The 14,156-nt window shown below is 39.2% G+C and overlaps 1 protein-coding gene across 3 annotated transcripts in view; it reads right to left on the bottom strand.

Moving 5' to 3' along the window:
* Positions 1-1,876: 1,876 nt before the first annotated feature.
* The window catches only part of pdlim7 (PDZ and LIM domain 7), a 123,481-nt gene continuing 111,201 nt past the window's right edge, over positions 1,877-14,156 (bottom strand). For all 3 annotated transcript variants that reach the window (XM_080201568.1, XM_080201569.1, XM_080201570.1), the window contains exons 7-10: positions 11,064-11,244; positions 9,928-10,048; positions 8,545-8,660; positions 1,877-3,865 (exon numbers count right to left, since the gene is read on the bottom strand). In XM_080201568.1, coding sequence (XP_080057694.1) covers positions 3,779-3,865; positions 8,545-8,660; positions 9,928-10,048; positions 11,064-11,244 — 505 coding nt within the window. In that variant the 3' untranslated portion in view covers positions 1,877-3,778. The remainder of the gene's footprint in view (positions 3,866-8,544; positions 8,661-9,927; positions 10,049-11,063; positions 11,245-14,156) is intronic.

Raw genomic sequence — 14,156 nt, 5'->3', positions numbered from 1 at the left:
TTAACATGGAAATTTAATAAAAATACTGGACTGTTTTAAGTGCAGTATTTTGTTTCCTGCAGACAGCTCAGTTAGTCAAGTACTGAATTAGGCTATAGGCTCACGCTTTAAATCTCATTCTGTTTATCCTTCCAAAGTAGATCAAAATTAGTGCCACATTTTAGATGGAAACCAGCTCTAAAATATTCTGTTATGAGGAGAGACTAAATCAGTTAGGACTACATTCACTTGAGCTTACAACAGTGAGCAGGAATCTCAGATATTTGTAAAATTCTAACAAGGTTAAGACGGTTGATTCAGAAAGCATGTTCCCAATAGTGGGGAGCTCAGAACTAGTGGTCATAGTTTGAGGTTAAGTTTTAAAATTGAAGTAAGGAGAAATTTCTTCATACAGGGAGTGGTGAATGTGTGGTGTTCACTACCATAGGAAGTAGTTAAGGCAAAACATTGTGTCATTTCAAGAAGAAATTAGATATAGCTCTTGGGGCTAATGGGATATGGGGAGAAAGGGGGAGGGAAGGGAAATCAGGATATTGAATTTGATGATCAGCCATGATTATATTGAGTGGTGGAGTAGACTCAAAAGGGGCAAATGGCCTACTTCTAGTTTCTAAGCTTCATTGAACTTTTTCATGCCTGCACACAAATGTGTTTGCCCATTGGAAGTATCAAGGAAGTTCATCATTTTAAATTAGATATTTGCTAAATAACTTTTCAGGAAATGTGGAAGACATAAGGAAATGGACTGTCGTTTGTGCAAATTAAAATGACAAATATTTTTGCATCTTACGAAACATTTTCCTTCAAACCTCACCAGCACAAGCCACCATGCCAATTAGATAATACATTGATATTATAAGGCTTGCTTCTGTTTAAGTGTTCAAGGTTACCCATTAGGAATCCTTGCTAGCTCTAAAACCTCCAAGCGACCTTCTCAGGGAAGCTCTTCCCGTCGTCCCTGCGTCAAACACAAATCAGCATTGCCACTGCCAGGAATGATGGAGCTGCACTCTGGTATTAACCAGCAGCTCCTGAGAGTAAGGCTTCACCCCCAGAGAGGGATGGAAGTCTTTTCTCTTCCCCAATCTAGCCTGCCCACAGTGAATTATGGCTGTGGGGCCAGGCTGGCACAGTGAATTGGCTTCCAGCCAACTTTACTTGCAGTCCAAGGGTTCTTAAAAGTAATAAAAACACACAAGAACACTCTCTCAATCTCTCTAATAATGTCCAGAAGTGTTAATTTAATTGCACTGCACTAAGAACCAACTGACAGTGATTTAAATCTTAAACCATGGATGGTTCTGGCAGTTTTATACTGCCACTCTGGAAGTTTAGAAGAAATTAAAGTACTTCTAACGTGAACCCCCAGGGGACACCACTGTGCTCCCTCCACTATCCCCAGTATTCCCTGACCTGACACTTCAAACACCTCCCCTCCCCCCCCCCCCCCCCCCAAACAATTCCCCAAGTCTATTTCTTCAGCCACTCCTATGTCTGACCTCTCTCGATATCCAAGGCTCTCCATAAGCCCCAACACACAAACCCTCCTGTCCACCAACTCCAACATATAAACCACCTCTGTTCATCCACTTACCTTCTCCCTGGTCTGTTATTTTCAGTATGATCTTTAACCCACCTGCTTTACAGCAGCTGCTGCCATTAAAACGTGGGCATGTCCTCCTTTTGCTCCACCTCTTTTGGACTTTGATGCTGGAGCCTGGGACGCCAGAATCTCAGCCGGCCTGAGTCGGATAAGACAGCATTTAAGAACTTTAGAGTCAGTAAGTAGATGTGGAATGGCATTCCGATGATTGCTGCTCAATGTTATGGCTGTGTGTTTGCAATTTGGAAACAGATCAAAAATAACAGAGCACAATTTGATTCATAACTTGCTTTAATTTCAAACGATTATGTTCTTTTCCTGGCAAAGCACAATAGTGTTTTAAAAAATATGCAATACGTGACTCAGTTATATTTTTCAGCTAAAGGAGGATAAATTCAAGTTATAAAACTTAGGCTAATAAAGCAAGCACTTTACACCAACACCTAGTAAATATAGAATCCATACCTGTGACAACTGGAATTATATCTAAGTATGGAATTAAGTTTACAAAAACATGAATGAAATTTGTGATAACCAGGTTGTAGCACCTTCCACTTGCAACTAACATGAACACAAACAATTGTTTAATAGGTGAAATTATGCCAATGAGTTGCCAAATCAGTTCACACACTTTCAGATCATTTAGCTATCATTTGTTGCAGAAAAATCTCAGAATATAATACTATTTGTTCCTTTGGCAAACAGCTTGCTCATATGTGACATAACTAGTTCCACAGCTGAATGGCAATATGGGCACTCTCATTATCTCTATCACCAATTTTATCTTCTAATAAACTTTGGAGTACCATATTTCACATCCCTCATTTGAGATTTGCCATGAATAAGTTCACAAAAGCAAGGCAGGAGTTAGATAGAATTAAAATTGGCTAGAAGTGGTTCTGAGTAAGATAAATCCATCTTTGGTTGTTTGATGACTCCTTTTGGATTGTGCAGGCTGAATTGTTAAGCCTCACAACTACAACTGCACAAAATCTCTCGTTCCGCCACATACATGGCAATTTATCATTTGCACTCTACACACAAACCATCTGAAAGGAATAGGAATCTTGATGCACTCCCTGCAACACTTTTTCTATCTGAGTAAATTTGCTTGGTTAAAAACTTTGTAGTTCTAAATGTTCCTTGATGAAGTCCAGAAGAGATTTTCAATTCCACCAGAAGATAGGGTACAAGTTGCAAAGAGCTGGTCATAGTGACTGCATTGAGTATGTTCACTATGCAGTATTAACGTTGATATTGGTTTTAACCTGATTGGGCTTACATTGCTCCCAAAGTGTATATAACAGACAAGACCCAATTTAAGCTTTATAAATAGTATCCAACCTATCTGAATAAAAAAAAATGCATCAATGTACTTTCAAATAGTGAACAGATTCCATATGCATTTAGTTATCTTTGTGCACTTCAAAGAGATTTGTTAACCAGCCTAAACACAACTACTTGTTGTAAGTCTTCCTTCTCTCACGGCAGTCTATGGGAGGTACATGTGCAAGTGCAAATAACATGTTGCTTAACATAATCAATTGCTAACAAATTAGTCTCTTGTGTGAAACGGTTTGGCTTATTCCTGTACTTGGATATTTAAAAGAAGTTTTTCTAGTTATTATTAATGTCAAGACAGCCAAACTAATTCTGCAAATGCAATAATAGCCAAAGTTCTAAAGTATACAAATAAAAATACTGACACCGATTTTGATTTGCATAATCCACAAAAATTAAAAAAAGATACTGCATGGTGAGAAAATTTTCAAAGAACAAATAGTTAATAAATTGTCTTGAACGTGTGCAAAATAGTGATATCAGTGAAATGTGACAGATAATCCTTATACAGTTTGAATGACCAAGATGTCTACCATTAGGACTGCATCCCTTTGGAAAAAGGGAAGGTAACTTAAAATTGAGAAGTGATTACATGCACAACAGAAAGACATGCAACATAATTGGCCCTTAGAGAAAGGCTCATGTAACAGCGTAATGTATTGATTAATTGTCTCTTGAAGCATTTCATACATTTTTATTGTACCAGAGAGAGAGTTTGCAATTTTAGTTCTCTTTTGTGGCTTCTCCCAAATGCCTTGTTAGAGGCTATGCTTTTCAGAGCCAGTTACCGCTATACTCTCTGGTGTCACCATCACCATCATCATCAGTGCAGAGCTAGACAGTTGAAAAGGCATGGCTCTTGCATAAGGGCTTCTCTTTTTTGGAATAAAATGTTTTGCCTTCCAAGTTTATATGACATACCTGAAACATTAAAACAGAGTAAATATAATGGGCATCAGATCCTCTCTGATTTAAGTGCAACATTCAGGCATCATTGCTATGAAGATCATTCTTAAACATTGTAATAATATAGTTGGTTTTCAAGCAAGTGCATTTTCAAATGTTCTCCAGAATGTTTGTAGTTTGCCCAGATTTATCCCACATAAATTGGAATTTTAGAAATTTTCTAACCTGTCCATACCAAATGGAAATAATATTATCTTGCAAAATAACCACTTGCCTTTATTTCCCTAAACTAACCTGGACAAACAAGTTGCTTGGCATGAGAATTGATTTTAAATTTGACATATCTGTGATCTAAACTTTCGAATTCACACGAGGCATGCACTTCGACACTGACTGCTCCAGCAGCTAGAGAAATGCATACAATTTTGGATTTTTCTCCTTCAAGCAAAATAGGTCAAGGGGAAATTAAAAGGTATTCAAAATCAAGAGGGATGTGATGGAGCAAGGACGGAGATTTTTTTTCCCTCTGACAAGTGGGTTGATTATGAATTTAAAATAATTGACAAAAGGATGAGAGGGGAAACTAGGAGAAATTGTTTCACACACACAGGATTGTTGTGAACTGGAATGGACTACCTGGAAGGACTTGCAGTCTTTGGAACGATCAAAAGATAATTAACTGGACAAGTGTTTGAAGAGAACTAATTTGTGGGATGAGAGAAAAAGTTAGGCTGTGGAACTCAATTGGATAACTCTCAAACTGCCCCTTAACAATTGTGTATCTGGGAATAATATGACATAGTAGAGCAGTTAACGCACATCAAGCAAGCTATAAAATATAAGTTTTCTTTAAAATACATAGTAATATTTGTTCTTGGACTCCAAACTAGCTTTTCAGAATTAACTTGCAACAGTTGTTAAAAGGGTTTAAATTAAGATCCGTGTGAAATAAATTAAACTTAATGTTTCACTAGATCTAAATAGTACAATTTAAAATCTTATAATCCACTTAACAACCAAAGTTACCTGGTAGGTGAAGATGCATTCTGTTCTTAGAGTTTAGTTCCTACAGCAGTGGTCACTATAGTCAGGATAAATTAAGATGGCTGATGGAGACTGGATTGGAGCCTACAACCAATTCAATATTCTCATCAGCTGTGTAGAGTTGCTTCATTTCATTGAAACTTAAGAGTGGGGGTGGGGGGTAGAGTGTTTAACAGGGCAGATGCTGAGAGAGTGCTTTCCCTCATGAGGGAATCTAGAACATGGCGATACAGTTTCAAAATGAGGGCTCTCCCATTGAAGATGGGCACACTGGCACAGTGGTTAGCACTGTTGCCTCACAGCGCCAGGGACCCAGATTCAATTGCCAACTAGGGTCACTGTCTGTATGGAGTTTACACATTTTCCCCGTGTCTGTGTGGGTTTCTCCCACAGTCTAAAGATGTGTGAGTTAGGTGGATTGGTCATTCTAAATTACCCCTTAGTGTCAGGGGGACTAGCAGGGTTAATACATGAAGTTACGGGGGATAGGGTCTGAGTGGGATTGTGGTCGGCGCAGGCTTGATGGACCAAATGGCCTCCTTAAGAACATAAGAAATAGGAGCAGGAGTAGGCCATCTAGCCCTTCGAGCCTGCCCCGCCATTCAATAAGATCATGGTTGATCTGTCGTGGCTCAGTTCCACTTTCCCGCCTTCTCCCCATAACTCTTAATCCCCTTGCCTATCAAAAACCTATCTACCCGTGTCTTAAATATATTTAGCGAGGCAGCCTCCACCACTTAAACGGGCAGAGAATTCCAGAGATTCACCACCCTTTGAGTGAAGAAGTTCCTCCTCAACTCCGTTCTAAACCGCCCCCCCCCCCCCGCTTTATCTTGAGGCTGTGCCCTCTAGTCCTACTGTCCTTTCTGAGCAGGAAGAGCCTCTCCACCTCTATCCTATCTATCCCATTCATCATCTTATATGTCTCAATGAGATCTCCCCTCATTCTTCTAAACTCTAACGAGCACAAGCCTAGTTTATTCAGCCTCTCCTCATAGTTCAACCCCCTCAACTCCAGTATCAGCCTAGTAAACCTCCTCTGCACTCCCTCCAAGGCCAAAATATCCTTGCGTAAGTGCGGCAACCAAAACTGCACACAGTACTCCAGCTGCGGCCTCACCAGTGCCCTGTACAGTTGCAGCAAGACCTCCCTACTTTTATATTCAATCCCCCGCGCTATGAAGGCCAGCATCCCATTCGCCTTCCTGACCACCTGCTGCACCTGCAGGCTGGGTTTTTGCGACTCATGCACAAGGACCCCGAGTCCCTCTGCACCGTAGCATGCTGCAGTTTTTCACCATGTAAGTAACTGTCCTTTCTACCATTATTCCTACCAAAGTGGACAACTTCACATTTGCCAACATTAAATTCCATTTGCCATTTCCTGGCCCATTCGCCCAGCCTATCTAGATCCCTCTGCAGACTTTCCACAGCCTCCACACAATTTGCCGTTCCACCAATCTTGGTGTCATCAGCAAATTTCGACACCATACACTTGGTTCCCTCCTCCAGATCATCTATATAAATGGTAAATAGCTGAGGCCCCAGCACCAATCCCCGGGGCACTCTACTAGTCACCAACCACCAATCCGAATAGCACCCATTGACCCCCACTCTCTGCCTCCTATTTGACAGCTAATCCCCTATCCACGCTAACACCCTACCCCCCAACTCCATGCCCCCTAACCTTCTGTAACAACCTCTTGTGCGGCACCTTATCAAACGCCTTCTGAAAATCAAGAAACACCACATCCACCAGCTCTCCTCTATCCACCGCCCTAGACACATCCTCATAGAGCTCCAATAAATTCGTCAGACATGACTTCCCCTTAACGAAACCGTGCTGCGTCTGCTCTATCAAACAATTCTCCTCAAGATGCCTCGCTATTTTCTCCTTGATTACCTACAACAGACGTTAAACTAACCGGCCTATAATTCCCTGCCTTTTGCCTGCTACCCTTCTTAAACAACGGCGTAACATTAGCCGTTTTCCAGTCTTCCGGCACTTCCCCGGAATCCAGCGAGGTTTGGAAAATAATCATCAAGGCATCCACTATAACCTCCGCCATTTCTTTCAGAACCCTTGGATGCATTCCATCCAGTCCTGGGGACTTGTCCACAATCAGTCCCTCCAGTCTGTCGAGCACTGTCTCTCTAAGTCTGCACTGTAGGGATTTGATGATTCTATGAAAAGGAGTGGTGGGAAGCTGAGATAATGTGGGCATTGGGAAAAGGGGAGTTTGGGAAGAGGGGAGAAAAAGAAGTGGGGGAAGGGGCGTGAAACAGTGTGCACTGTCAGTAACTCAGTAGTGTTATGTAGCTAGAAGAAGCAGTTTTGTTTCTCTGAGCTCCAAATTACAGTAAGAATGAAAAAAAAAATCAGTCTTATGACTGTCTCCAGTCACTTTAAGGACAGCTGGTGTAAAACACACCAAGCACACTCATCGTGACCTGGGTCCCAAAAGTGCTGGAACACCCTACTATCCAAACTGAAATGGATGTTCTTTCAGTTCAGCCAACTGCCAGGGCCAACTAACAAAACGCCCCAAAGAACATTGCAGTATTTTGGGTGCACGTGCAAATTGGGTGCAACACCTTCACTGCTAGACCATTCTTGTGCTCATTTTTAAAAGCTGGAATTCTCTCTCTTTTTCAGCATGTTCAAAACAGAAATCCAGAGATTTCTGTAGACTAATGACATCAAGTGATATGAAAATAGCATGAAAAAGTAGAGTTAAGTAGATGATCAGCCATGACCTAATTGAATGGCAGAGCAGAGTCAACTAGCTGAACAGCCTGCTCCTATTCCTATGTTAAATGGGTGCAACAATATTCAGTTTCTACTCTAAGATTTGAACAGATCACGCGCTTAAAATACTTAGCCAATATTTAGATTTGAAAAATTGCCTCTTATTTCAAAGTAATTGTCAATTAGATGCAGAAACCAAGTAAATTACACAAATGCTTTTGTTCAAAGCTCTGAGAATTTTCCCTTAAGATATTTTCTTAATGATCAAAGAAAGTTCCTTTGTTTGTTTTAGCTTTGCTGGAACATGATCATTGAATATAGCTATTTATTCAAATAGCTTACACATTGTGACTGAATTAAAAGAATCAGTATCAAATATAAACCAGACAACAATACTTCACTTATATTGTAGTCATATCTAACATATTTGGTTGAGGTTTCTGTAATAAGTCTTCGGAGGCAGAAATCCCTTCACCAAAATCCCTTTTATTTACAATTCCAACAGCATACACAGAGTGCTATCATCAGCGGTGTACCTTTGGGAGTCCCAGAGGAACTGACGCTCCTGGTTAAATACAATGAAAAGACTCCCTGACTGGCCCATCAATTGGCACCTTAATCAGGGAGTTCATATTCCAATAGGCCAACCTCAATGGCCTGCTTGAAGTGTTTACAGTTTTAAATTAAATTTGAGGTGCCATTTTTGCACTTCATTTTCAAAATAGTCATCACTGAATTTAAAGTGGTGCTTTGACATAAATAAAACAAAACTTCTGTGCCTCTTAAATTATGACTGCTTTTTGAATCAAGTATACATTTATTTGCTCTCATCTTAGAAGAGACATGGACATTTGTTTATAGTATTACATTGTTGGAGAATTGAAAACATATTGATACTCACTGCACATACAAAACAGGTGTCATGCCAGCTGTACCCTAGAGCTTCGAGAAATCTATCACCAGCATCGATCTTGAAGTCACAGCCATGACATTTAGTGCCAAACATTTTCTCATAGTCTAATTAGATTGTATAAATAGAAAATGTAGTTTTAGACTTAATTGTATGGTACGCCACAAAAGCTTTAGTGTTACAGACACATTTTTATAAATACTAATTTAGGTATTTGATAATCACTGGTTAGACCTCACACTTTAGGAAGGATGTCGAGGTCTGGGAGGGAGTGCAGAGAAGATTTACTATACCAGGGATGCTAAACTTTAGTAGTGTGGAGACCAGAGAAGCTGGGATTGTTCTCCCCATTTCAGAGACAGTTAAGGACCAATGTAATAGATGCAGGAGAACTGTCAATTTTGGTGCCTGGCCAGCCTGTAATATGCAGGTGAGCTCAGGGATGGGTGCCTTTAGTGTCTCCCTCCCACTCCCCAACATGCCCATCACAGGCATGTAAAATTCTGCTGACGATCTCCAGCATAAATATCTGCAAGATAAAAATTACTTTTCTCCTTAAAAACAAATCAAATTAATGAATTAAGAATCTTGTATGGCTCCTATGATAATTATAATCTTCATAATTACTTTCTGAATAAACATTTAAAAAGCTCATTTATTGTTTACAGTGCCCAAAAGCATCATTAAAAAGTCACAAATACCACTTAATAAAAAGTAAAAATAACTTATTCAATTGCTGTAAGAAGAATGCCCATCTCCTAAATGCATATTAAAATTGCCAACCTGTTGATTCACCAGCACTAATATAAAAGGTTTTATAATGTAAAAAAAACTTTCACCACAAATCACTTCTTTACGTATGTAATAAAACGAGCCTTTAAACATTTGTAATTATGTGTTGAATTTTTCCATTCTGCCTCCTTCCAGTTCCATGGTGACCAGAGACAATGCTGTTGTGTAGATGAGTTTGCAGTCATTTACACAGTATATTGTTGCTATTCTTCATCCCTTGATTCAGAATAAACTGGTATTAGACTATTTATCTTCATGACCAAGGGCAGCTGGGTAGAGATTGGATTTTAACAATTGGTAATAGGTGAAAGCATATGTACGACACTGTTAAATGTTGCCAGAATTTCTAAATAGCTGTGTTACTGCATAATATCAAAGTGATTTTTAACTTTGCAAATATGCAAGAAAGCTTAGATGCATTAATGCATTTGAAATGGTGTGCAAGTACATGTGTTATGATACACATTTGATTTTTGTACAATGTCTTATTCTGGTCTTAATGATGATGAATACAACTTTGACCAAGCAAATGTCTATCAGACCGTATTCTCAATTTTCTTTTGCAGTACAAGATATATTTACCTCTCTCACAGTAGGGTTGACCCTCCTCCATGTAAAATGCTTTGTTGCGAATGGGGGTTTTACATGCAGCACAATTAAAGCACTTCACATGCCATGTCTGCTTCAAAGCATGCATAATTTCCTGGAAACAGAAAATGCAAGTAATTTACTGACTACATTGTTTAGACATGGCTAGGATAAATAATCTGGATATGCAACACAAAATCTATTAACAACAGGCATCGTGCACCATCTTGCAGGGTTTTGGGGAAGCCAAGTTCAAATATAGCCATTTCTGATGATGGTTCTTAAATAAGGCTGTTCAGGTCATTTTGGAAATTTATACCACAACTAATATTTGCATTTTGATCTTTTTACGTTCATAGGTGAAAACTGGAGAATGAAGAACTCTCTCATTTTAGACATTGAGCACTCCAAGGTATATCTTTGAGTGGCGTGTAAAATTTGTAAAATGTCCTTGCAAAGTATATTAGCCCAATTACGTTCCCCCCCACACTCAACCTATTCTCACTTCTGTTCAGAATGACGTTTGGTAGAGATTCCACACCTTCTGGCTGAAATTTTCTGGCCGTTCACACCAGTGAGATTCTCCAGTTCTGTGACGCTGAATGGAGATTTGGCCAAGCGCCTGCTTGCAGCAGCGGCAGGACATTTACGGCCAGAGAATTCCGGCCATCGTCTTTAAAGCCAAACATTGGACACACCAGTTAGTAATAGAACAATGTTTCAGACGCGAGATGATGGAGAACCCACTGAACCACAGACATTGCGATACTTATATTGCTGGTAAGTTAACACTTACTGCAGCAGATTTTATATCAATGACCCCTCAAATCTACAGTTCATTAATTGAATCATCATTGAAATTTGATAATTACCTGCATCTAAACTGTTTTCAATTTAAAGTTACTAATTCCCAATCTAGAGGAGATATTCTTGTGTGTGTATTCAAACCTTCTGTTAAAAACAATGAACAAGCATGAAAGCAGTCTGATTCATGGTTTATCTATCTGGGTTTCCACATACAAGAAGCATCACATTTTAAAAGCTCTTGATTCGATTTTGGTTCGTAAGTTGGTTTACTTCTAACAAACTGCTTCTGCATTCAAAGCTACGATTATACAAGATTTACTTACGCCTATAATCTTCTGTTTGCATTTGGCACAATTGGGGGCATGCTTATTCTCGTAGCATTTCCCACAGAACACAGAGCCCTTTTCCTCAAAAAATCCTCCCTCAGTCAAGGTCATTTTGCACTGATTGCAAGTAAATTCTTCAGGATGCCAAGAACGACCCAATGCGACAAGATAGCGACCTCTAAATAATAAAAGGAGCAAAGTCAAAGATGCTAATCTTGATTCCTTAAACTGATGAAGTTTGATGACAATAGTACCCTTTCAGGTGTAGATTTTTTTTTAAAAAAGTCACATTTATAAAATTGACTTTTCTGCTGCAGACATATAAGCTGATTCATTCACATGTACCCAAACATCATTGTCAAGACATTTGTATAAATTCTGCACAGTTGTACAACTGAGGAAAAGTTTGCAAGTCACGTATTTGTCTCCCAGCAGCAAAACAGTGTCACAATTATATCTACTTTGATAGGGTTAAATGCCATGACAAAATCAACCTTTCCTCCACTTATTTTAACATCTAACGTTATTATTAGAATGCCAAACAGATGGAAGAATGTGGATTTGAAGAACATGTTTCTCCCCCTCCGGTGATCATTCATGGTGGTGAACAGGGACTCGCTCTCCCAAAACCTACAGTGGTTGTACTTTAGATGTAAAGAAATAAATGCTTCAACTGTTTAATTAAATTTTTGGAAATTAAGATACCAATTTATAGGGCCTTTAATGTAAGAAGATTCCCCAAGATTGTTCACAGAGATGTTATCAGACAAAAACTGAATAAGGAAACAGGTTATATTAGGAAAGGGAAGCAAAGAGTCAAAGAGCTGGATCTTAAAAGAGGGAAATGGACAGGCAGAGCGGTTTAACTGAAGGCACAGTTACCAACGGTAAGGCCCTAACCCTAACCTAAAAAGAGGAAAACCATTTCTTTCATTAGCCTGGCATGGGGGTCAGGAAGAGAAGTTAGATAGTTAGCAATTTACCAAAAATGATCTTTCATCAGATGCTATTGAGCTGAACGTTAATTCTGCTCTTCCCTCCACAGATGTTGCCAGACTTGCTGAGTATTTCCAACATTTTCTGTTTTTATTTTGATTTTCCAGCATCCACGATGTTTTGTTTTCGAGTTAAAATTTTAGCTGGTTGCCACCAGTCATTTCTTATCCCTCTCTCTCTTTTTCTGTGTCAAATCACAATCACTTGGCTCCATTCTTGTCTTGTTTAATGAGTTTCTCTTGCTGTAACTAAACCTTGAAACTTCTAATCCTCAGAACAGCTTGAATCATGATATTAGAATATTTTAATTAAATAATGACAAAGTTTGTAGACTAAATCGGTGAGGTGATTATGTTATTATAATACATACTCACTGCAATTACATTTACTTGTAATGAGTTTCATAAGCTTAATCTGGGTGGTGTTTTGTAATCACGGATCAATGTCAAGTTGGGAAATAGCTTGCTTAAGTTGGAGTTAAACTGACTTGGACTAATAATTACATCTTCTTTTAGCCAATACTGACTCAAATGTCCTCCAGAAGATGCTAAAGCTTTATAAAAATGTAGTGACTGAAATTATTGACCATTGTACACAATTATATAAGATATTAGAGGCTCAGGATCCAGATACAGTTCCATCTTCAGCGATGGAACTGAAAATTTCCTGCATGCACTGTGACTATTTATAAAGCTTTGGTGCTACACAGCTGTTCTTTTTTGCAAGGTTATAAATGCCTTTAATATTTTTCATTCTATATTTGGCAGATACCAGATGTAGTCAAATCAGGAAAGCTTGGCTCAAGCACTCATGCCTCCTTGCCATTCCCATCCCTCGGTTTGATTTCTATGATTTATGGTAACACAGGTCAGGGACATGGAGGTCAGCAATGATATATATTGATCAAAGCTTTAAAACTACAAAATAAACTATGCCAAAGATAGATAAGAGTTACCATTGTTTAGCAAATTCATTAAAACCAATTAATAAGGAAGACTTCAGGATTCTAAAAAAAACCTTTGTGTATAATTTCATACTTGGGAATCAGAATTACTCTTTAAAGAGGGAAGATGTTCCCTTATGATCCATATGATTAATTATTTGTACAAAATGGAAGCCTGTATTTGCAACAACTTGTATTATAATGAACCTTTAACACAGTCAAACATCCCAAGTAGTTTTTCAAGGGCATTATAAAACAAACATGACACTGGCCAACTGGGCTAGGTGACCAAAAGCCTGCTTTTAATGGGTGTCTTAAAGGAGGAAAGTGAGATAGAGAGAGGAGTAAGCTTTAGAGAGGAAATTCCTGGAAATTGAAGGCCAATATTAGAACAATTAACATCAGGGATGCTCAAGAGGCCAGAATGAGAGAACACAGATCTTGAAGGTTGTGGGTTAGATTGTGATAATGGGAGGGCATGGGTCATGGAATGATTTGAAAATGATTTCAAATTCAAGGCATTATTTAACCATTTGCAACTTTATAAGACCCTTGTCAGGCTTCATTTGGAGTACTGTGCGCAGTTCTGGTCGCCTCACTATAGGAAGGACGTAGAAGCTATTGAAAGGGTACAGAGGAGATTTACAAGGATGTTGCCTGGACTGGGAGGCATGCCTTATGAAGTTAGGTTGAGGGAGCTGGGACTCTTTCCCCTGGAGAGACGAAGGTTGAGAGGCGACCTGATAGAAGTTTATAAAATGTTGAGAGGAATAGATAGGGTGGATTCTCAGAGGCTATTTCCCTGGGTTGAAATGGTCGCTACGAGAGGACACAGATTTAAGGTGCGGGGAGGCAAGTACAGAAGTGATGTTAGGGGTAAGTTTTTCACTCAGAGGGTGGTGAGTGAATGGAATAGGCTGCCGTCAGTGGTGGTGGAGGCGAACTCGCTGGGGTCTTTTAAAAGACTTCTGGATGAGTATATGGGATTTAATGGGATTGGGGGTTATAGATAGGTCTATAGATTGGTAGGCCTGTTTGTGCTGTAGTGTTCTATGTTCATTTATTTGAACACAGGTTATTACTTTAATATGTTCAAGCTACATAATGCAGCCAGTGGAGATTTGTTTTTTTGCTCCCCATGATCATGATGC

The sequence above is a fragment of the Carcharhinus amblyrhynchos genome, chromosome 13 (genome assembly GCF_965287045.1).
Source record: "Carcharhinus amblyrhynchos chromosome 13, sCarAmb.v2.hapA, whole genome shotgun sequence".
NCBI lineage: Eukaryota > Metazoa > Chordata > Chondrichthyes > Carcharhiniformes > Carcharhinidae > Carcharhinus > Carcharhinus amblyrhynchos.
The sequence above is the reverse complement of the archived record's forward strand: the minus strand, read 5'-3'. Positions and strand labels throughout refer to the sequence as shown.